At 39.7% G+C, this 22,535-nt stretch overlaps 2 protein-coding genes across 4 annotated transcripts in view; one reads left to right on the forward strand and one right to left on the reverse strand.

Moving 5' to 3' along the window:
• rbks (ribokinase) overlaps nt 1-16,815 on the forward strand; it is a 53,859-nt gene extending 37,044 nt beyond the window's left edge. For all 3 annotated transcript variants that reach the window (XM_074691966.1, XM_074691969.1, XM_074691967.1), the window contains 2 exons: nt 5,253-5,441; nt 16,331-16,815. In XM_074691966.1, coding sequence (XP_074548067.1) covers nt 5,253-5,441; nt 16,331-16,504 — 363 coding nt within the window. In that variant the 3' untranslated portion in view covers nt 16,505-16,815. The remainder of the gene's footprint in view (nt 1-5,252; nt 5,442-16,330) is intronic.
• An 83-nt stretch (nt 16,816-16,898) lies between these two features.
• mrpl33 (mitochondrial ribosomal protein L33) lies at nt 16,899-20,672 on the reverse strand. Its single transcript, XM_074691970.1, has 4 exons — nt 20,529-20,672; nt 20,153-20,171; nt 19,941-20,047; nt 16,899-17,373 (listed from the first exon to the last, which is right to left on the reverse strand). The coding sequence occupies exons 1-4, from the start codon at nt 20,548-20,550 to the stop codon at nt 17,324-17,326; spliced, it is 198 nt and encodes a 65-aa protein (XP_074548071.1). The 5' UTR covers nt 20,551-20,672; the 3' UTR covers nt 16,899-17,323.
• Nucleotides 20,673-22,535: the final 1,863 nt, after the last annotated feature.

Raw genomic sequence — 22,535 nt, forward strand, 5'->3', positions numbered from 1 at the left:
ATTGGTTAATTTCTGCTTTGAAAACAGCTTTTTTTGGCTTTGTGTGTCTGTGACTTCCAGTACTTTCAGAGCCAACCTCAAGCAGACTCTGGAGAAACAGCAGATTGTAGCACTTCAGCATTGTCTAATATTCTTAGACTGGAGGTTGCTGCTTGGTTTGGCAGTGTTGTTTTTTCAGTTAATTTCAGAACAACACTACTGGGGCAGTTGTTTCATTGGAGCACAGTCAGTGGAGCACAGGTAGCCTGTGGCTTCTGCACAGAAATTCAATGTACAGCAGAGTCCGATATCCACAACGTTCCCTCCTCATGCACAGTTTCAAAACTCCATCACAACAAAGTTTATTTTACTGTAAAATAACAGTAAATTACTGGCAGCAGGGTTGTTAGTATTTTATCATTGTTTTACATTAATATTCTGTCCAGTGTACAGTTTTATACTGTGATAAAATAAATCGCAGAGTATGCAGTGTAAAACAAAGGGAAACTACTGGCAATTTCTCCTGCGAGTATTGAACCGTTATTTTACAGTGAACACTTTTTACAGTGTGTAATCACCATGATGGAAAAAAATATCCTTTAATTTGACTTTTTCCTGAAATTTCCCTCACTGTTAGATGAGACTGTTAGTCTGGATTTAAAGTTCAGTTTTAACATCTTGGACTTGCTTTGTAAGTGAATGCTGCGTTCTTTCCTGCTGTAAAAGCTTTTTATTAACACCGCTGAGAACCTTAAGAACCTTTTTCATGTTTTAACGAAATTCCATCTTGTTTATTCGATGACTCATACTGAAGAGTTTCCCATTTATTTAAGGGTTGTAAATGTTTTTACTGCCATTCATGAAACACGAGACGCACATTTCCCTCTGCAGACTTTTAGACTCAAGATTTACTACTTTATTAAAAAAAAAAAAAGCTGCTTTTTCTCGATGTGTGTAATGGACATATTGGAGCTATCTAAAAGTAGACTTCAAAAATAAGTTACCTCTCATTTAAATGACCAGAGCAAGATACCAGCTTGGGTGAAAATCAAGAAAAAAGGAAGAAAAAAGAAAAAAATATCTTTAAAAAAAAATAAATAAATAACATTCTCAATCTTTGATGAGCTGCTTTAGCGATAACATACAGAGACCTGAGATGTCATCAGCTTTGTACCTCACATGCTTTTAGAAAAGATGCTCGGTGTGTGTGTGTGTGTGTGTGTGTGTGTGTGTGTGTGTGTGTGTGTGTGTATGAATATATAGGTGTATGTTTTTGATAAGCGCACACACACACTCACACACAGACAGACAGCGAGAGAGACATAATTCCACGTTCTCATATATTCCCGTCCACAGGGGGAGGTAGATTGATTCCCTGCTCTGGTGTGAAGCTGATGACTAACAAAACGGCTCTTTTTCTCTTCTGGCATCCGACAGCTCCGGGGCGGCTGCGGGCTCTGAAAGCACCGATACACTGCGGTTTATTTTTGAACTGTCCAAGGTCATTGTTCACTTTGACGGATCACAAAAGCGAGGGGGGGATCGGATCCTCGAGACCTCTATTCAACACGAGCATGAGCCGTGACGTGACCCTCCCATGCAGGGTTAAAGCTGGCACACACTCCCTTCAGGTGTGTGTGTACAAGTGTGTGTGTGTGCATGTGTGTGTGTGGTCTCACTGTGCCATGCTCAGGCCGAGGGGTAAGGAGGGGGGAGATTCGGGGGCTTAAGGATAACAAAGTGCAGACCCTCTTTGATCCTCAGCCCACATACTACGCTGAAGTGCTTTACAGAGGGGGAATCATCTTTGATGTCCACCTGAGGACCTCACGGGCCAACATTGATCCACATTTCTGTCATCCACTCATCTAAAAGTGATCTCTCACACACCTTTCCACAGAAGCAGATGGCGGAAAAAATAACTAGACATTTGTTGCGGTTTTTAAATGCTTCTCTGTTACTCATAGTTTGTGTTTTTGTGAGGAGGGCAAATTTAAAAGCAAAGTTTTACAAGCAATTACTCACACTGGAAGGAGTAGCACTACAGCTGGGCTACCTGCGGGAAAATTCACTTGGAGAAGTATCTCAAAACGTTCCGTTAAAGGAGTGCAAAACAACAGTACATAAGATGATTAGATGCTAGATAAAACAGGCACAAACAGGCGGGAATTACAAGTGTTCTGCTTGTTTACTCAAAGTAAAACACCTAAGGTGTGGCAGAAGCTAACAGGAAATTATCTCAAATGAAACGCTCCACCTTTTCTGAGCACCTGATGAGAAGAAGTGGTAATGAGCGCTTGTTGCAAACGCTTTGCATGGACGTGCTTTCACAGCAGCCGGGATGAAAGAAAAGAAAGAGGGTGGGGCTGACTGACGGCTTCAGTTACAGTTAGTGAAAGCGAGAAGTAATGGATCAGTTAATAAAAAACAACCTTACAGTCTCATCTGATACCCTTTGATGACACAAGGTTGTGGCTGAAAACGTGTCAATAATCATGTTTTATTCACTTCAGTGGATTAAATGTGAATTTAGTTCATATTTGATGAAACTGAGGCAAAATGCTGTTTTCAAACATCTTTAAATCTGTTTCCCCAATGCTGCTTTTTACTCTGTTAGTTTTAATTCATAGCAGTGTGGTGTGTGTGCTTTCTTAATTTAATTTATCTTTTGGCTCAGGGAGTTACATTTTTCTATCAGTCTCATAAATGCATTGAGAAACCTTTGTCCTCAAATATGAACTAATGTAAAAATCTAATCCACATGATCAGGAATTAATTTTCTTAAAAAACAGTTTATTGAATTTAACCAAAATGTCAAGCAAGTCTTTTTTCCTTCTCAAAACATCTACAGCAGACACTTCCCTTTCAATATTTCTGACAGACTGCACAGAAAAGACAAAAAGCCAGCGATAAAACACAAGCTCTGTGTGTGTGTGTGTGTGTGTGTGTGTGTGTGTGTGTGTGTGTGTGTGTGTGTGTGTGTGTGTGTGTGTGTGTGTGTGTGTGTGTGTTTGTGTGTGTGTGTGTGTGCGTGTGTTGTGAGTTTGCATGAACTTTAATAGAACAGATTTCTTTACATTAGCAGAGCTGAATTTGGTTTTCTATTGTTTATGAAGTGTGGAGGCGTGTGCAGCAAGAAACTACAGAAATCTCCAAACATCAGCGACACACAAACACTAAATGTGCCCCCAAAGTCTCACAAAGCACAGGAAGAGGCTGAATACATTTTGGTTAAATCTCACACAGAAGGTTTATATAAGAAAAGCAATATTCTATAGTAATTTACAGCATTTTAACCCCTGTATCTGCACGACCCATTTCAAGCAGTAAACTTTTTATTTTTCAAACTCTTGAAATTTTATTTTTTAATGTTTATTGCTTTTATCAGAAGTACAGAAGCACTGCTTATGTTTACTGTTTATAATATTACTTCTGTATTTTCCAGAGATGCATGGTATGAATTGTGCAGTCAGTCACAGGCGTCTTGCGATCCCCATCGTGAAAAAAAGTAAACATATTCATGCAGACAAATCATACAAGATGTAAGCACAGAACACATGCAAAGGGAGGCAACATACAAACTGCATTTAGAAGAATATTTATATTGTAAAGAAGCCCGCTCAGAAGAAATGTCTGTGGGGGTTTTTTTTCTAGAACAAATGGATCTAATTTGAGACATACATTCTGATTCAAATACAGAAGTCAGGATGTGTGCAGAAAGAAATCAGTGTAACCACAGTCTGTGAAAAACATTTAAAGCCTGTGATCATTTGAGCCAAGTCCATTGTTTTAGGATCAGGGTGGGGCTGATCGCAGGCCGAGTGGATCTGAGCGGCTGAAATCATTCACTAAGAAAACCTGGCAAAATATTAAACATGAATTTGAAAAATAATAGTATGAATATATATATATATATATATATATATATATATATATATATATATATATATAAATTGTATTTATTTATTTATCTATCTTTATTTATTGATTGATTGATTGATCTGTATTTCTATATTATTGTAACACAACCCAGAATGCCATCAAAAGCCTCTTTCATAATAATAAAAAAATGATGATGACCATATTTAAAATAAAAATTATAATAATAATAATAATAATAATAATAATAATAATAATAATAATAATAATAATAATATTTATAATGACAAATGATCACATATGTAAAGTGTTTATCTGTCTGATTTGGTCCCGTGCATGTAGTTGGATTTAATAACGGCTCGACAGCGTCTTCACGTGGTCAGTTTTATGACTTTTTAAAGAGGGGATGAACGCGATCAGAAACAATTTGTCTCGCTTTTTGTTCCACCTGTGTTTTGTACATACATGAACATCCCCCAAGAGCAGAAACAAAATCACACGGGATGGTTTATTTTGGTTCCTAGCCCCCAGGTTCCTGTAGCATGTACACATTTTAAAAGTTCACCCAGACGTGGCTCCTCTAAACTGTCTCTGAGACATTCCTGCTTGCTTCCATCACAATTCATTCCCTGACAAAGTAACAATGCTGTTTTTTTTATCAAATGGATCTTTTTTTTTTATTCAAAGCCCAGTAGAAAGGCTCTCAGATCCTTGCTTGTCGCTTGCTGTTTGATGGCCTGTGAAGCAGAGAAAATAACGCTGTGGCTTCTTTTATGAAGAAGCTGTTTACTCAGGAGAGGGAGCTTCCTTGAAGTTGGTGAAACATCAGCTGTGGAGTCCTGCTTTGTCACCGTTTAGTCATTTTGGAGCTGGCGTAGTCAGAGAATCCTCTCTTTGAAAGTGTTTGGCCCACAGACTGCTGACGGATCCAGCAAATCTTTAACAGACCGAATGTGTTTTATGAGTCCGTCTGACCACGGTCAGTGCATAATTAAGAGCTGAATCATCCCAGAACTGTTGATCAGAAACAGTTAACTGTAGAAAGTGAGCCAGGACTGATGACAGACTCCTAATGAGGCACCTATTAAAGGTTTCTGATGAAATCTTAAGTTTGCTCCACTCAGAAAATGCTGAAAAATTTGGTCTCCTCTTTTTAGCTTTTGCACGTCACACAGTTTCTTTCCTCTGGGGGAATTTCCAAGTTGTAGTTGTTTATTTTTGGTTTTTACCATATCTTTCATTTGGATTCTTAACCTCTGATTAACTCAGCTCCGTGCCTTAAACAAAAGGAAGACATTCTGCAGGAGCTGTACGTTACATCAAAGATAAAAGTAAATCTGTGAGTCCTCTCTGATTCTTCATCTTGGTATGTTGTCTCTGCCCCCTGCCTACAGGCTGAGCTGCTCACAGGTTTCTCTGTCGTTGACGTCGAGGACGCACACCGAGCCGGTCAGGAGCTGCTGAGGAGGGGCTGCAGGTCAGTCATCGTCACTTTGGGGCCTCAAGGCTGCGTGGTGCTCGAGGATAAGGAGTCAGCCTCAAAACACGTTCCAACTACAGCAGTCACAGCTGTGGACACGACGGTATACACACCACACATTCCTGCTGATTGTCTGTCAAATCTGGTCATTCCTGTTGAAATATTAAATTTATATTCTTTTAGAGGATTGTGAAGTAAAACCCTGCACCAACACACAAAAGTCCTGAATGCATCACGTTTCAGAAGCTTCAACCAAAGAAATTTGATGATACTTTATTTTCAGACACTGCAAAAAACGGAAATCTTATTGAGCCTATTTGTCTTATTCCAGTAGAAAATGTCTTTTTAGGCTAAATCTGAGCCACATTCACCTGACCAGTCCAGAAAATTGTCTTGTTTCAAGTTATTTAAAGACAAAAATGAGGTCTGAATTCCTTGTAACAAGGAAAAAAAATCTGCAAATGGAACAAAAGAAAAGTTTCTGGTATTTAGACATTATTCCAGTTTCAAGCAAATTTTGAGAACATTTCTTGTTCCATTGGCAGATTTTTTTACTTTTTTAAAGCAATTCAGACCTCAGTTTTCTCTTTAAATAACTCACATGAAGAAATTTTTCTGAACTGGCCAGTTGAATGTGGCTCATATCAAGTATAATAAGAAAAAATTACTTAAAATAAGACAAAAACACTTCATTAGATTTCAGTTTTTTGCAGTGGACGATGTTTAGAAATGTTCTGCCATCAAATGCAACAAAAATAAAACCCTAAGAAGTGGGATTTACAGGAGCATAAACCAAAACAAAAGCTTTTAACTGTTTAAAAGACATTTTTCAAATTTGTTTCATTATTATTGTTAACAAATTATTGATATTGTAAAAAAAAAAAAATCTACTTATTTTGAAAGCTTGATTTTTAGAGGGTCTGTTATTGTCAGCCTTTTTTGATGGTTTTATCCCATGTCACCATTTTATAACTATTCAAATATTTAATTTTGAAATGAAACATATTAAAATTTTCTGGAGCGATATATCTTTAATAATTCTATAAATTTCAAGTTCACTTTTCGGCAACACCCCTGTGAGTTAATCTGACAGGTTTTGACTTTGACGCAGATGTTGTTGCTGTTTCTCACAAAGGAAGGAAGGAAGAATATTTTTAATTCAGAATTATGCAAACCAGCCCACTCCTTGCTCAATAAACACCTCACAGAACCTGTGTCAGAAATGTTCCTCACAGCAGCAGCACAGTGGCAAACAACTTTTCACAGAAAATCCACAGATTCCACATCACTCCTCATATCAAAAATAGTCAGACATCACTTTTCATCTGCCCACGTATCTCTGCCGAGTGAGTTCCTGGTACTTTGAGCTCTAGTGGAGCTACAAATCTGTCTGCCGCTCGAGTGGAACAGTTTAAGATCATTGTGGAAGTGGTGACCACCGGCTGTTTCCCCTCCCTGACTGTAATCTTTGAAAGAGGCCAGCCTCGCTTGACTCATCTCACACCGGACTCTGTGGTTTGTTTTCGTCACAGAAGCCTCGGCTTGATGTTTGCGTTTCCTGTCTCTGAGGTGTTTGTGGGGCCTGTGTTCTTCTGAGCAAACACGTCACTGCACAGAGGTGTTAATCATCTCTTCATTAAAGCCTTTTCCTTCTTTGTGTAATGGATTCTCTTACCTAAGGCTTCCCTGAGGGGGATTTTTTATTGTGCTTTAATTGCTACGGCTGTTTATCATGCAGCCTGGTAGAAACTTGAATAAATCAGAACAAAAACAGGGCCACAGTATAAAAAGAAAACCACATTAGGTGTTGTGAAACTGGGGAAAAGCAGTGAAAGAAGCAGCACTTCTTTGGTGTGTCGTAAGACTTCCTGTCAAACCTGTGAGGCGGCACGTTTTGACTTTTTCTGATGAATTTCCTCTGCTCGTGGTGTAATAATATATTTTTTTTGTAATTACGGAAAACAATTTAGGTTGCTTTCCATGACAAATAACTACTGCAGAGGTGTGTATGTTTTCATATACTGTTAGCAGTTTTAGTGCAGTCTGCAGACCTCAGTGATCTGCTGCAGGTTCTGCTTTGAGGATTGTAAACTGTGAAGTCACTGAAACCATTTCTTGATCAGTCATAACGATGTCCTTGGGATTATTCTTCTGGGATAAAAAAGTTAGACTTATCGTCTTTTCAAAAGCCTAGAATGCACAAAAATAGAAGATCTAATTGGTCTTTATGAAACTGTTTCAAAGCTTCAGTTTCAGCCGTTTTGTTGATCAGGTTCACGACTGACCCATGGCAAAGCCACGCCCCCTCCACTCATTCGGACAAACAGTGAACATTCAGTAACAGGCTCCATGGCAGGTGTAACTGTAGGAGACATTTCACAGGATGCTGTTGATGATTTTTAGAGACAGAAAGATCACAGATCATCTTTCAGTCACCAAAAGTCTCTAAAGTCCACATTGGAGGGAGATATGAATCATTTTATTGTTGAGAAGGTCGACAAAAAGCTTCAGTTACAGACTAAATTTACAGAACATTTGACAGCCTTTGTTACCTCAGCTATTACAGATAACTTAAGAAGCTAAGCTCCAGAAGCTAACGTTCGATTAACTAGAGCCCTTTGGACAACAGCTAACAATGATGTACAATCACCAAAGAGAAAAAAATTAGAACAAAACAGGTCAATGAGCTCCTAACAAAGAGACATGATGAACAACACAGCTAGGAGCTAATGTTAGGCTAACTTTTGCTAACGTTAGAGAAAATCCCAAAGCATCCGTCAGACTGCAGTGTTAAAGATAACTTTATATTTCTTTACAGCTAAGTCACCTGCCTCAAATATGAAGTCAGCTTACCTTCGAGCAGATGGAGACATCCTTCTTCATTTGATAACTTTTCTCTGTTCAGATGTGTGTGAGGAAAGGGTTAAAAATACACCCCGCCTCTCAGGTTAGCTTGTGTTGGAGCTTTATGTACCCCATGAACACTGTTTGACCATTTAAAAAGATAAAATCTCATAAAACTCAACAAATCACTAAACTAAACAAAAACTGACTTTCATGCATTTCAGTGGAAGTCTGGGTAGAGAATGTGATTGGCTTGACTTAGCCATAGGTCAACTGGCTTGTGTCACCATCATCAAATTGGAAATTTAGATTCTGATGAACCAATTAGTCTAAAAAAGAATCTAATCAGGAAACAATCAAAAATTCACTACATTTAATCAAAACAGCCAAACACAAGGTAGCAAGGTCCACAGGTAGATAATGTCACATTGGTTTGATGAGTGTAGCTTGTTGGTAGACGTCCTCTGCTAGTTTTGAATTGTCCCAGCTAAGTTGTTTTGAAAAGCCTGCAAATGGCTTTATCTCCAGTTTCAAGATTGAAAATAAAAAATTCAAAAAAGAAACACCAAATAGCGCTGTGCTACAAGATAACACCTGTGCTTATTTGCATCCAGGTAGTAGAGCAACACAGTAACCATTAAAAGCAGAGCTTACTTATGAGTATCATATCAGACCTGATACAACTGAATAGAAATAATTATAACATAAATTAGCTTAGATAACAACTGGTGGATCTGGTGCTGACTCAGTGAAGGAAAATATGTTTCCTCTAACTAGATTAAAACTCTCTAAAATTAAAAGTTATAAAAAAGTTATATAAAAAATAGTATTAAATACGCTGAATTAAAGAAGACTTCAGAACATGGAGAAAAGATTTGTCACAGATCTTAAATCGTCTCTTTTTTCAGCTCATTTTCCCGTCACTCAGGCTCTGCTCCACAGGGACTACAGCCCAGCTAACAGTAGCACCTCCATGCGACCCGGGCTCTGTTTGGCCTCTCAGGAACAGAGGTCCCGCTTTCTTTAACAGTGCGTGACCTCCTCCATGCCCCCACTTATTAACAGCAGACACAAACAACTTATTCAACCTTATTCACCGTCCTCAATCTCCCTGCTTCCCAATAGCCCCCAGGAGGACTTACCCACCACCCTGTCCTCCCCTCTTTCTTCTCCCATGACTCACCTTTTGGGCCTGCATCAGTCAGCAGAAAGCTGCGGTCGGGGCCTGCTGCACGCTCCCCCCTCTGCACACACACCCCCACCCCCACCCCCACCCTTTCTGTTCTTTGATGGGCCCATAAATTCAGGAGTGTTTAACTCTTTTGGACATCATAATCCCTCTTCCAGTAAGGCCCCCTGTTTTTTTTTTTTTCCTAACTGGAGAGAGGAAAAAAACAGGTTGTTATCAAGATCACCCCTCACGTCTCTGCGTCTGTTCTGGTAACACAGGCCTCTTTGCTGAGGATTATCCCTGGTGTTGTTGCAGATTACAGATTGTGTGTTGTTTTGTCTTTCTTTAGCAGTAGTGAGTGAATTTTCAGCACAGGCTTTCTCTTTCTGACTCTCCAGTTTTCTCTCGTAACGGTCTGTGAACAGAGGCTGTATTCTAGGACGGGATTCTTCGATATCAACACAATGAGTCACTTGCGGTTTCTCGCTATTTTAGCTAGGCTACTGTTCAGCTGGGCGCCGCAGGTGGCACAACCCACAACTGATCCAAAACACACAAAATAACCTTTAACTGTTCATATTTTGAAGCATTTCATCACTCGGTTTGTCCCAGAAAAGTATCTCCGTTGACTGATATAGCTCGGTTAATGGCAGCGAAATCATGGAGCTTTTTTCATAGTGTAACTATTTCATCATCTGCTCCTCCTGCAGCTGTCTGAATAACACATTTTTACACGGCACAAGCAATTATCGGCTGAGTCAGGGTGGTGAATCTGGATGACAAAGCACATCCACTCATCTACTCTGGGTCTCCCTCATCCCTCCCTCTTTATCCATTTGTCTTAAATTGAGCACAGGCTTCCCTCGCTGAGATCAGAGCCTTGGCTGTTTCGTGTTGACACACACACAAACACACACGCTAACTGACACATGCACAGTGTATTGTAGCCCCAACAGGACTTGGGTGGCCTTTGTTTCCACTTCTTGGGGAGGTCCAGAGTGCAGGGGCGAGAGGGTAGACAGAGCTGTCTGAAACCAGACATTACAGCTGCACGGTGGGTCTGGACGGTCAAATTATTCCCAGTCTTCTCCTCTGACTGAAGCACCAATTGTGTGATTCCTTCCTGGAAGCCAGAGGTAAGGGAATACCTCCTGAGCGCCGCATTCCTGCACTCTGCAAACCGTGAGCCAGCATGACACAATAAGAAAAAGTGCCACATCACCGTGATTTAATGCAGCGCACGTTGCTGCCTCAGCAGCTGTTCAGCAGCCCAGATGTTCCCCCGGTCGTCTGCCAGCACAGGCATGTCAGTGTTTTATACAAAAGGAGGGAAAGAGGATGGAGACAAAAGCAGTGCGGATGGATCAAAGATGTGAGAGCTCTAATTGGTCCAATTAAACGTCTTTTTGATCTTCTGAATCCTCCTCCTCCCTCGTTGCTTCAGCCGAGCAGTTCGCCCCGGCTGTGTGCGAGTCTTTCTGTGGGCTTCCGGACGTTGAAGCCGCTGTGAGTCATCGCTGCCCCTCAGTTGGTCTTTGCTCTGCCCGGGGAGCCTTTCATTGACAAAGGCTGTGGGCTTCAGGAGTTAACGGCACAGCGCTCCATCCGTCACATCAGGACGGGAGGCAAGCTCGCAGGAGGCCTCTGAGGGAGGAATACAGTCACAAGTCCTGAGGAAAGCAGAGCGTGTGGCTCTCCACAGCTCATGTCTGCGTTTCCTATATGTTCTGTTTGTTGTTTGTTGTTTTTTTTGGCCTGCTGCGGCGTTTCTGCTCTGCACTTTACAAAGATCACTGTCAATCACAGCATGTGGGCGCTGCTGTCGTCTTTGTCCTTGGATCCTTCCATTGATGGACTTCTGATTTTCTGTATGCATCCTTTTGTTTGTCTATACAGCTCTGGCGTTTGCCGCTGCATGTGCTAACTTATTCAATTTCTCCTTCCATTTATCCCAAACACGTAGCACTCAGCGGCTGTCAGAAACACCAGAAGAAGGTTACTTTCCTGGATTCTTTTTTTTGAGGAAGCCTCACAGATGTAAAAGTTACAAATGGAAAGCTTTCACCGCTACATATCTATCACCATCGTGATAAATAAAGCAGAACAAAGTCCAGGAGATCATTGGATGTTGTTGGACCTACACAGAGCAGAAAGGTTCCTCTGATTAAACTTTCTAAACCACACTCTGTTCACTGGAGAAGCTTCTCGTAGACTCATCTGCCATCCTAATTTCTAACTCCAGAGTGAGTACCAGAAGAGAACAGGCAGAGAAACGGCGCAGAGGTCAAGACGGGGCGAACGGAGCCGACCATCAAGGCTCATTCGCAGCGAGCGCTTGTGTCACTTGATTGACAGGCCTTCAGATCTAACCTTCACCAAAGTGTGTCGAGGGCAGTGGTGGTGGGGCTGAAGGGGGTAGCGCTTGTCAGCCTCGTTGAGCTTCATTGACTGGATCAAGTAGCGTCACATGCCAGTCTCAGGGAGTGAGATGCTGGTAGTGAGACAGAGAAGGGTTGGACAGTGTCTCCAACAGCTGAGAGAAGTCCTGAGTGCTCGGTATTTTTTTGGATGAGGGATTGGAAATAACCTTTTCTTTCTTTTCTTGTATAAATTCTACATGGGCTATAGCTGGAGTTTTTAGATTTAAAAAAGAACAGATGTGAAAGGGGGTCACTCGAAACAAGAAACACCAAACAACGATTCAGTGTCCTGCTCTGCAGCTCCCCTATCAGAGCATGTCATCATCTGTCATGGTGTTCATCAGACAGCTTTACACCACAAAGCTCAGAAACCAGACAACTGCTTATGGTTAGTTAATACATGATGGAAACAAAAAAAAAAAAACATTTGTCAGCCACAAAGCTGCAAACTAACACTACTAAAAGTGGAATCACAATTATTTATCTATTTTGAAGTCATCTTTTTATGGCTTTTATGCCTTTACTCAGAGAGGACTGGATGGTGGATGAAGCAGGAAACAGAGTAAGAGCAGGAGGAGATGTGCAGGGTTCGGTTGGATTCACTGTGGACCTCCCCGACTCCAGGTAAATCCTTATGGGGTCTGAATTTGTGCAACTTTCTGGGACAAGTTCTCCAGATTAAGTTACAAGAGGTGTGACAACATAAAAATTTGCTGACTCATGAGTATGAGTTTACATGGTGTATTTATTTATTTATTTGAGAAAACGCATTTCATGTTTTCTAAAACAAAAAAAAGAAAAACAAAAAAGAAAGAAAGAAAAATAGAAAAAGAGAAGAAAAGGAAATCTTCTGGATCTTCTGGTTCTTGATGGCTTTGCAACAAAGGTTATGGAGATAAAGTTTTTCTTTTCTGGCTCTTTTTAATGAACATCACAAACCATAACTTTGTTTAGTTTTTTTTTTTTTTCCTTGAGTATTTTTTCCTGTATTGGACAAAACAGCTGAATGGAGACCAGAAATGTGGGGTGAAAATGCAGCTGGAAGTCAAACCAGTGACACATTAGCTGCTGACACTGACAGCTTTAGTCAGGATCAGGTTTATTAGTGAGTAGGTTTGACACACTGAAGAATAATGAACATGGAAATGAAATAGAAAAACATGTGTTCACTGTATTCAACTGGGATGGGCATCTTTAGCAATGATTGTGATGGTTCACCTATTTATCAATCAGTCCCCCTCCTCTCTGCAGGTCCCCTCACACTCTGCAGCATGGTAGTAATGTAATGACAGTAATGACAGGTGGTTTGTTGACAGAGTTTTTTCAAGTTTCTCTGGCTCCAAATCTCACAGAGCCACACCTGTTTGAGTGATACCTGGCACTGACGCTGTCTCCGTGTGTTGATGGTAACTGTCAGTTAGCAAACAGCGTCCAGAGGAACCAGAGACACTGAGTGCAGGTTAGTCTGCTCTACAGCCAGGACAAGGGTTACAAGGGTCTGAACTAAAGATGAAGAAACAGACACATTAATTATTCTGTTGTTTTTATAAAGGAATAATGACTGGTCCCCGATTTATAGTAATATGTTTTAATATATAATAAATAATTTCAGTTGTTCATAAATCTTGACCATTGAGTGAAAGTAAAGACAAGTTATGATAAAACAACCTGTGTTTTTCTTTACAGTTGGAAAGAATACACACTTAGAAAAAAATACACTGATGAAAAATGTGGAGTTCAAATTGTAAAACGTGTACATTTAAATAATTTCAATTTTTCAATCAGTAAATTAGACATCTAGTTTATTTATTTATTTAGTTATTTATTTATTTAGTCATTTATCTATCTATTTATTTATTTATTATGACCTTTAAACTTTTTTTCAGGGTATTTAAGGGGAAGTATAAATGAAGTGTCCATGATCTTGGATGTAAAAGTAATTTCTGAAGACAGGACTACAGTAAATGTTTGGGTTGAATTAATTTTCCTCCTCAACATTTCAAATGTTGTTTTTCTATTTTGAAATTCTGGTTTAATTTAAGTGAATTAATATTCATCACTAGCATGGTGGGTTTCAATTATATTATTAGCTTCTTTTGTTTTTTCTTGGAAATTCAATATGACTTAATAAATATAAAGCAAATAAATATGAAATTTAAAGTAGATATTGATTACTCTTTTGGTATTAATGGTTGAAATAGAAAATATTATTCAAGTTCTAAAATGCTTAGAAGCTGAAAAGATAGTTTTCATTTGAAATGTGTAAATTCTGAACTTCCAGTCTCTTTTTATTTAAAATGTGCAATGAGTAATGTTTTAACTTCTTAATAAAATCACTGTTATTTGCAGTCACCTAGTAAAGCAACAAAGTGAAATTCAACTTTTAATCTTTTCATTTATTTTATGATGAGTTTTCCCAACCTCTTCATCCTGATAGGTTTTTTCTTACACTGAAAAATCAAAAAAGAGTCTGTTCTCATCTGTAAATATTTTTATTCTTTTTCTAAGAGATTATCCAGATTTGACTATTAGCAACTTTAGCCCTTAAGACCAGTCTAAGCTCCCAGAACCTGTTTCAGCTCCACCCTACTGCCATCTAAGCAGACAAAGGCTTGTTTTAACAGGGATTTGATCATAGATTAGTTAACAGGTGATTCAAACAATGGTTAAAAAAGAGACATTGTCTCAGAAAACAACAGATCTCCATGACTGCAGAGACAGACTGGGTTCATTTCCTGATAATAAAGTTATCAAACCTGGCCTCCGTACTGGTCTGTGCTGTACCGGTCATCAGTCTTCAAGCATCAACTCGACTGAGGAGTCGTATCATCACTTCAACCACAACCTGTGAACTGGGAGACCAGCCAGAGCCAAACCAGAGGGACTGCTTCACCGAGACTTTGTTTCCAAATGTAGCCCAGCCCAGCTACCAGACAGGAGACATAAACACACAGCGGCTTTAAACATGGAAATCCATCAGGCCTGTGAAATGTTTCAGCTCTGATCTCACTCTTTCCAACGTCTCTGCAGTCCAGGCCAGGAGTCACGGCCGCGGCATGCACTGCATGGATGTCTGATGCAATAATGGGCTTCCAGAAGTCAGGCCACAACGCTTTTTTCCTCCTTCCTGCTCTGCCTGCATCTATCATCTGGCTTATCAAGAAATGCTGACACAGTCTGTGTTGTCTGGGCCGTGCCCTGCGGCTGCCCCTGTGAACGTTCACCCTGTTTGGCCCTCTGTCTCCTTGGTGACCTGTCCATCCTGAGCTTTGCCCAGTCAGGGTCACTCTTTGGGTTTTTGTTGCTCGCTCTGTGTCACTGAATCATCCCATCACAACTCAAAACCAGTCCTCAGACAAAAGAGTTACTTTGAGGATGGGGGGGGGGTGAGGGATGTTAGAGGGAGGGGGGGGCTGTGGAGGTGCTCAGAGTGCACTCAAGTCTTTGGAGAGCCACAGGGATGAGTAATGGAGCGGGCTTGTGAGAACTAGAGTCAGGGGGGGGCATTTGTGGTTAAACATGAGCGTGTCGCCACATACCATTGTGCCTTTTCCCATCAGCAAACCCACCCCCCTCCTTCTCCAGCTAACCCCCTCCAGGGCGTAGACGCCACATTCCATCTCTATCAATAGACGAGGCGGGAAAGTTTATGAGTTATCTGTTCGAAGATCACCAAAACCAGAGCTGCTGGCAGTTATGGTGAAGCCGCTGATGAGGGAACAAAGTAACCATGTGCTCATCATCTGACGTTGGAAGGCACTTAGAGAATGAAGCGGGGATTTTTCATCCTTAGAGAGTTTGTTTGTTTTTTTGCTTTTTGAAGTGGAAATTTAAAAATGGTTGTAGGAAAAAAAACTTGATGGTTAGTGTTTGTAGGATTTATCTTGCAGCCATGTGAAACATAAAACACAAAGATCTCTCATCAGTGACTCAGGTACAAATACAAGTCAGATCCCTCAAACTTCTTACAACATTTACTTTAACAACCAGCTCACACCTGTAGTTACAGGGAGTCTAATCATTACCTGCAGCATCATGAGATCCTTACTTTTCAGGTCAATTATGACCTAAATCATTGTGTCTGTTCAGCCCTAATAGCTCAGCAGAAAAAAAAAACACATTTTTAAATGTTTGCAATTTAACACTCATCCTGCATTTAGGATGTTCATGAACTTACCACTTTGAATGTGTTAATTTCCTGTGATTTATGCCGATAATCTAACTCCAGAGGAGCTGACTGACACATACAGAAATAAATTATCCTCTCCTTTCAAAGAAGTTCAAACTTCAGGAAGACATGTAAGACTCAGAAAACAGCTGACAAATGCCACAGCACCCCCTACTGTTCAGCATTTCAGGAGAGAAGCCCCATCTGTTTTAAAAAATATGTTTTTCCTCTTTAAAACACCAAATCAGCCATTTTTAAACTCATTAACAGTGCTGGTTGTTTTGTTTCTGATCTCTTCATTAACCTCTCACCTCCAGGTTTTTGATTCTGCTGAGGAACTGATCAGTAAAAATCTAATGAAGTACGGTTGTGGTGTATCCTCCTCTTAGGGTGCTGGAGACAGCTTTATTGGAGCGCTGGCGTTTTACGTGGCCCGCTGTCCCACAATGCCTCTGGAGGAGATGGCCCGCAGAGCCAATCAGGTGGCAGGAGTGAGTGTGCAGGCGGCGGGAACGCAGACATCTTACCCACACAGGAAGGACCTACCAGCTGACCTATTCTGAGAGGGGAAGACGCCGTGTGGGGCTGGATATCGCTCATCTATGCACACGAGTTGCTGCGTGGGACCATTCAAGCCTCTGATCAACTGGACACAATACTACAGCAGAAGATGTTGTTGACTGCATACATTTCTCCTTCTTAATCTTTTGCATGATTGAAATTAATTTTTAAAGAGTTCCTCTTACTTTTATTCAATTTTATTTAAAAAAAAAACTGCTACTTCCCGCTGCAATGATTTCTCAGCGTTGAAATTAAGATCTGTGATTTTGACTCATTCTGGGCTTGAGGATGAGTGTTTGGGTCGACCTTTGAGCTGATGTGAAGATGGTAAATCTGTATTTAGTTTAAAACCTCAGGAAACTGAAAAATGTCAGATTAAAAAAAATGTGGAATTCATACTTTGATATATTTTAATATTAAGTTGAACAAAAGTTTATGATTACAAGACAAATGATCACTTTTGTGCCTAACTTGATGCTTCCCACTAACAGCTGTTTTTTGTGAAACATTGACATTTAAATAGATATTTCTCTGGTGCTGCAAAGTAATGAACAATAAACAACATGAGTTTTCACTCAGGAGTCGTGTCGTCTTCATAACTTCTTCTTAAAGCCATGATGTCGTAGACTTTTTCATCATGCTGAGCTGCAGCAGTGGAGAAAACAGTCCTCTGGATGGATCCAGGAAGCGATCCTCTGGAAGCATGTCAGTCACTTCAAACACAAACGCTGGCTGAAGACACACCTTCCATAATCCAACATAGTAAAAATAGTCTGTGTAAACCCAGCAGGTTTATGTTGTCCTTACACTTTGGTGAGTTGTTAAATGGATTTGATCTTCCGTTTCTCAAAGAACAGGACATGCTTGTTCACTGCAAAGACAGAGAGCAGAGGGAGAAGTCTGTTCATAACAGTTTATGCAAAAGAGAATAAACAAGTAGTTAAAACAAGAGCCTGAGCAGAATGTGAAGTGTTGTCATCTGTTTTTCTTAGCGGATAATTTACTGCAGGTTTGTTTGGGATCTTCTTTCTAATATAAACCCTCAGTTAATGAGAATGTTAAACCTGTTTTGCTAAAGTTTCCCTCATGGACGCTGAAACAGGGAAATGCCACAAAGGAACAAAAGTGAAATGTTTTCTCTGATTATCGTCATAATTTACTCATGTCAGGAACTTTGTCTTCATCCTTTTGATCAAATGACAGATGCTGGACTCAGGTTGCTCCATTGAGATGGTTTGTGTCCCTATTTCCTCTTTTATTTCTTCTTTAAATAACATGTTGCTGTGGGACTCCTGTTTATTACTGGCATCATGGTACTGCAACTCAATCAACTGATTCAAGCTCAGGTCCTTGTTTACTTTAATGGTATAAAATCATCTGAGACCTTCCAAAGCAGGAAGGTCTCAGAAGTGGGGCTGCAACTAACGATTATTTTCATAATCAACTAATCGGGCGATTATTTAAATGATTAATTGATGAATCAGATAATGACACATTTTTGCACTTTCCTTTATAATTTAGCTTTAAATTGTTTTGGGTATTTTCTAGAGCAAAAAAGACAATAAAAAACATTTTTCCTTCAGTAATATTTTATTATAGTTTTCTCTTTCTTGGAAGTAAAGCTGAATCTGCAAATATAATTGGCCACTGACTTTTTTTCAGTGCATGTGCACCTCTTTCAGCAGCCTACGGCAAGAGAGCGGGCTCATCTCCTCCCAACTAACACACTGTAAGCTACAGTTTCATGCACCAAAACACCTGCGATTAGTTTCCCATGAAAATCGATTATTAAATTACTTGCCAACTAATTTAATAATCGATTTTAATTGATTTAATGGATTAGTTGTTGCAGCCCTACTCAGAAGGTCATTAAAGGATTATTTCACCAGCCTATTTTAACTGCTTTGTTTATATACAAAAATATCATTTAACTTCTCTAACTTGATAAACTGCATTGCTTAACTGTACCTCAAATCAGACAAAACTCTTGTTTTTATCAATAGCCTCATCCCTGCGCCTACATATCGTATGTATGCTGAAACATTTTTGTATACAATCTCAAAAGACCAAGAACTATTAATAAATGATTCTCACTTACTTCTAAACCGGTAATGATTAAGAATGCAGTAAAAACACAATTTCATTGACTATGAGAATTCTCATTTGGCACACAGTGACCATCTGAATGTACCCAACTCGACAGAGTGTTTGCACTGATGTCAGGATTTGGATAGTTACCCAGATGTGTGGCCGGTACAGATAAAAGGTACATGAATGAAAACATTGAAGGAACAGAGACAGAAGTGTGCAGTAAAATGTGATTTTAAAACGTCTTATCCACCAACACGTGGAAGAAACACACAGAGCACACTAGTAAAGGACTCAGCCAGCAAGAGAAAGAGAAATATTTGGAAAAATTAGGCCTAATAAGTGGGACAGACCCATACGAGGAGTTAGCATCTTGAACATCTACCCAAAGGTTTAAAAACATAGATACTACGACAACTTTTTTTTCATGAAAATTCAAATAAATGATATTCTTCTGGTAGAGGCTCACTTAAAAAAGCCCCCTGAAAGACTCTGAATTTAACTTACTGTTTACTGGTGTTACTTATCTATCTATCAAAGTTATATTCTATCATAATTCATTTACTTTTACTGAAGTGTAATTTCAAGATGCTGTGAAATCAGAATATGACCTACCTGACAGGACATGCTGTGAACAGACCCAAAGATTGTACAGATATTACTTTGGAAATCCTGACTGAGCTTAGCAAGCCACAATAATCTCTATTTTCTCAAACACTTGTTTGCACTCCTCACCCCTATTTGCAATTGTCGTCAGAAGTACACCAGTCTGACTGTCAATAATCCCATATGTATGCAAGCTCATTTCTGTTCTGTTGTGAGAGTGCCTCCAACATGGTGGTCTCAGGTTGATGGCGTCATGTGAAAACACTCCATGAATCAAAATAAATAGGTGCAGCTTTCTCCCTCAGCACAGCTACGTTTGACCAACTGCAGAGACAACCAAAAGTAATGGAAATGTTTTCTGCCGTTTTTGCAGCCAGATGAGACTGACTATCCCTTACCCTCAGATTAGCATGGACTGGTGAAACCACTTACTTCATGTGCTTTAATTTTCAGTCAAAATAACTTGAAAAATTCATACACATGAATGACATCTATGCCTCATAACCTTTTCACCACAGCTGCATGCATCACACTTTGCAGTCAGGTGTCACTGTTTTGACATTATGATATGTTTGTGTTTGCGCTACACACTACCCTCTTCAATCTGTCATTTGTTTTGGCACAACTTGGCGCCTGATCAGTGTGAAACAGCTAATTTCTTCACTGTGTTCAGATAGATGACAATAAAGCAGCGCTATTTCTTTCCACTAATGTGTGTTTTCAATGTAGCTGTCCAAAGCTTACCAAAGGGATCATGTTTGCGCAGCACCAGTTTGTCTCTGAGTCGGTTCCTCTTGGTGTTGAAGAAGTAGCCTGTCCCTGCAGCACTCACCATCTGCACCAAGATGGTTCTGCAAACAGACAATGTGAGGAGACATTACAGAGAGTGACTTTCTGTCTTTACAGATGTCATCTTTCAAAACACGAGTGATTAACCTCAAATGACATCCACTTACTTTGATTTAGCCTTAGCCACTGGGAATGAAGGAAGAATGGGGAAACAAACGGACCAAGGTGGTGAAAACGAGATGTAAACAAGACAACAGAGATAAAGGTTATCGTTAGTGATACACCCCGCTTACAGCAGGGAAATAAAGGCACAACTGTTCGGTCAAAACATTTAATCACCTTAGCGAGTAAATAAGGTCATTTTGAGTCAAAACTTAAGTTAATCAATGAAGAACTAGAGACAGTCAAAAGTCAATGTGAGGATCTTACAGTACAGGTCAGCTAGCTCAGGCTAACACCGAGGAACCAGCGGCTAATTCATCATGGTTAAACATTTCACAACAAGTTCTTTGAACAATTGAAGACTGTGCTAATAATACTTACAGTTAACCGTGGTAAGAAACATTTTGTACACTCTAAAACCAGCACATGAACAGAACCGTTAGCCCATGTACTGTTAGCCAGGCTAAGTCACATTGACCGACAACAAGCACTTCCGGGTCGTCTTAAAGGTACAGTACAGCTGAAAACCTGCTCCAGAGACAGTCGACCTTCTCAGAGTAGGAGGTCATTTAGTACCACGAGACTGAAATAGCAGAATAGTATGTGAGTAGAGTACAGAATGCAAATTAACAATGCTTCAATATGACCTATAATAATAATAAACCAGACCATCAGAAACAGGTTTATCTCCTTGAAGGCAGTTGCAAGAAAAAGATGGTGAACCATTTTGAATAACCTGGATCTCTCCATAAATTGTTCATAAAACATGCTCTGATCTTTATCTGAATAACAACAACAGAAAAACACAGTATGCTTAAATTAAGAGCCCACATGTATTTTTGTCATGTTTTTAATGAACACACAATAAAAACATTCACAGTGCAGCGTGAAAAAAAGGATGTAAAGCCTAACTGGTTGACCCTCCTTTGGCAGCACTAACCTCATCTACATGTGTCCTGCAGTTTCATGTTTTATATCATCAGTCAGGAAGAATTTTGGACCATTCCTTCGCAAAACTGTTCAAGTCTGGCAATATACTTGGGATCCCTTGAGGTCGTATCACAGCATCTCAACTGGGTTCAGGTTAAGACTCTGACTTTTTATTTCTTCTGAAGCCAGACACTTTGTCTTACCATGATCAACTTCAAGGATATTAAGAATACTTTTGTGACCCCTTACAGCATTATACAAGTCAACAATTCTTATTCATAGGTGTTACAACCCCAGCTCAGGGGAACTAACATACACTGTAAGAAAAAAAAAACTGTAAAAAAAAAAAAAAAAAAACCTGTAAAAAATAATAATAATAATAATAATAATAAGGTAAATGACTGGCAGCTAGTGCAAATACATTAAATCTACAGACATTTTCATTAAGAGTTGTCCAGAAAAATACCATTATTTAACAGATTTTTCTGAAACTATTAGGCTCAAAGACCTTCAATGGAGACAGTGCAATAGTGACAGAAAAACACTGTTATTTCTCAGACAAATACTTTTTGATGAGATGGCATTTTGTAACTGTGAGTGAGGAGGGAACACAGTGGATATAAGACCCTACTGTTCATTGGAGTCTTAAATAAAATGTTTAATATTTATTTGTTGCAAACAATATTACACAAGAAAACATATGGATGAATGATGCTGCTGCCATGCTGCCATCTTCGCTACAGTGTGGGAGAGCGCAAGAGGGGTCAAGTGCTGGTTTTTATATCCAGCTCACAGGCGCCAGGTATCAAGAGCTGAGCAGGTATAGAGGTCCAAGGTGGCCTCAAGATCAAAAAGAGAAACAGGAAATTAGGGTGGCACATAACAGGTCTTCTGAGGGCTCTTTGGTGCAGGCAATGCTTTTTAAGATCAACAAACACAGGTTTTCCTCCCCTTTCCTGTAAATGTTTAGATAGTGTGTTCAATCAAAGCATGAAAACATGCAATTATTCATGTGGTATTAGTTAAAACAGACTGTGTCTGACAAATGTGGTGAATTTGATGAAGATCAAGACACACCAGCTCCCCTGATGATGTTAAACTGCAGCTCTTATTGAACAGATATCTGTTAGAAAGTGTCCACTTTTACACTTAATCTTCAAGCCAAGATACAATCTCATGTCTCAATTTACGAGTTTCCCTCTCAACACATTTTAGCAGAAACCCAAAGTTTGCACTCAGGGAATAAGAAACTGAGACAGTGAGGACTGTTTTCCCCATGTGAAGCCACACAACCTGTTGAAAAGTCTGAGAGATTATCTCTGCCATTATTCTTCTGTTTCTTCACAAACCTGCTCTGCTGTTTCCAAGCACAGGGTCACTAAGTTCCTCTACTCAGCATTTTCATGGGTCTGAAGTAAAAAAAATATGTTTGTGGACACGGCAACAAACAAGCATCTG

Source organism: Halichoeres trimaculatus, unplaced genomic scaffold (genome assembly GCF_033239565.1).
Source record: "Halichoeres trimaculatus isolate MK-OKI-2021-1 unplaced genomic scaffold, fHalTri1.1 fHalTri1_scaffold_17, whole genome shotgun sequence".
Taxonomy (NCBI): Eukaryota; Metazoa; Chordata; class Actinopteri; order Labriformes; family Labridae; genus Halichoeres; species Halichoeres trimaculatus.

What these genes read in the sequence shown, in the direction of transcription:
- mrpl33 (XM_074691970.1), bottom strand. Translation starts at nt 20,550, where the DNA reads ATGTTTCTTACCACGGTTAACT. An exon ending in GCGCAAACATGATCCCTTTG is followed by an intron (nt 17,374 to 19,940) that starts GTAAGCTTTGGA and finishes CTGTCTTTGCAG; the next exon opens with TGAACAAGCATGTCCTGTTC.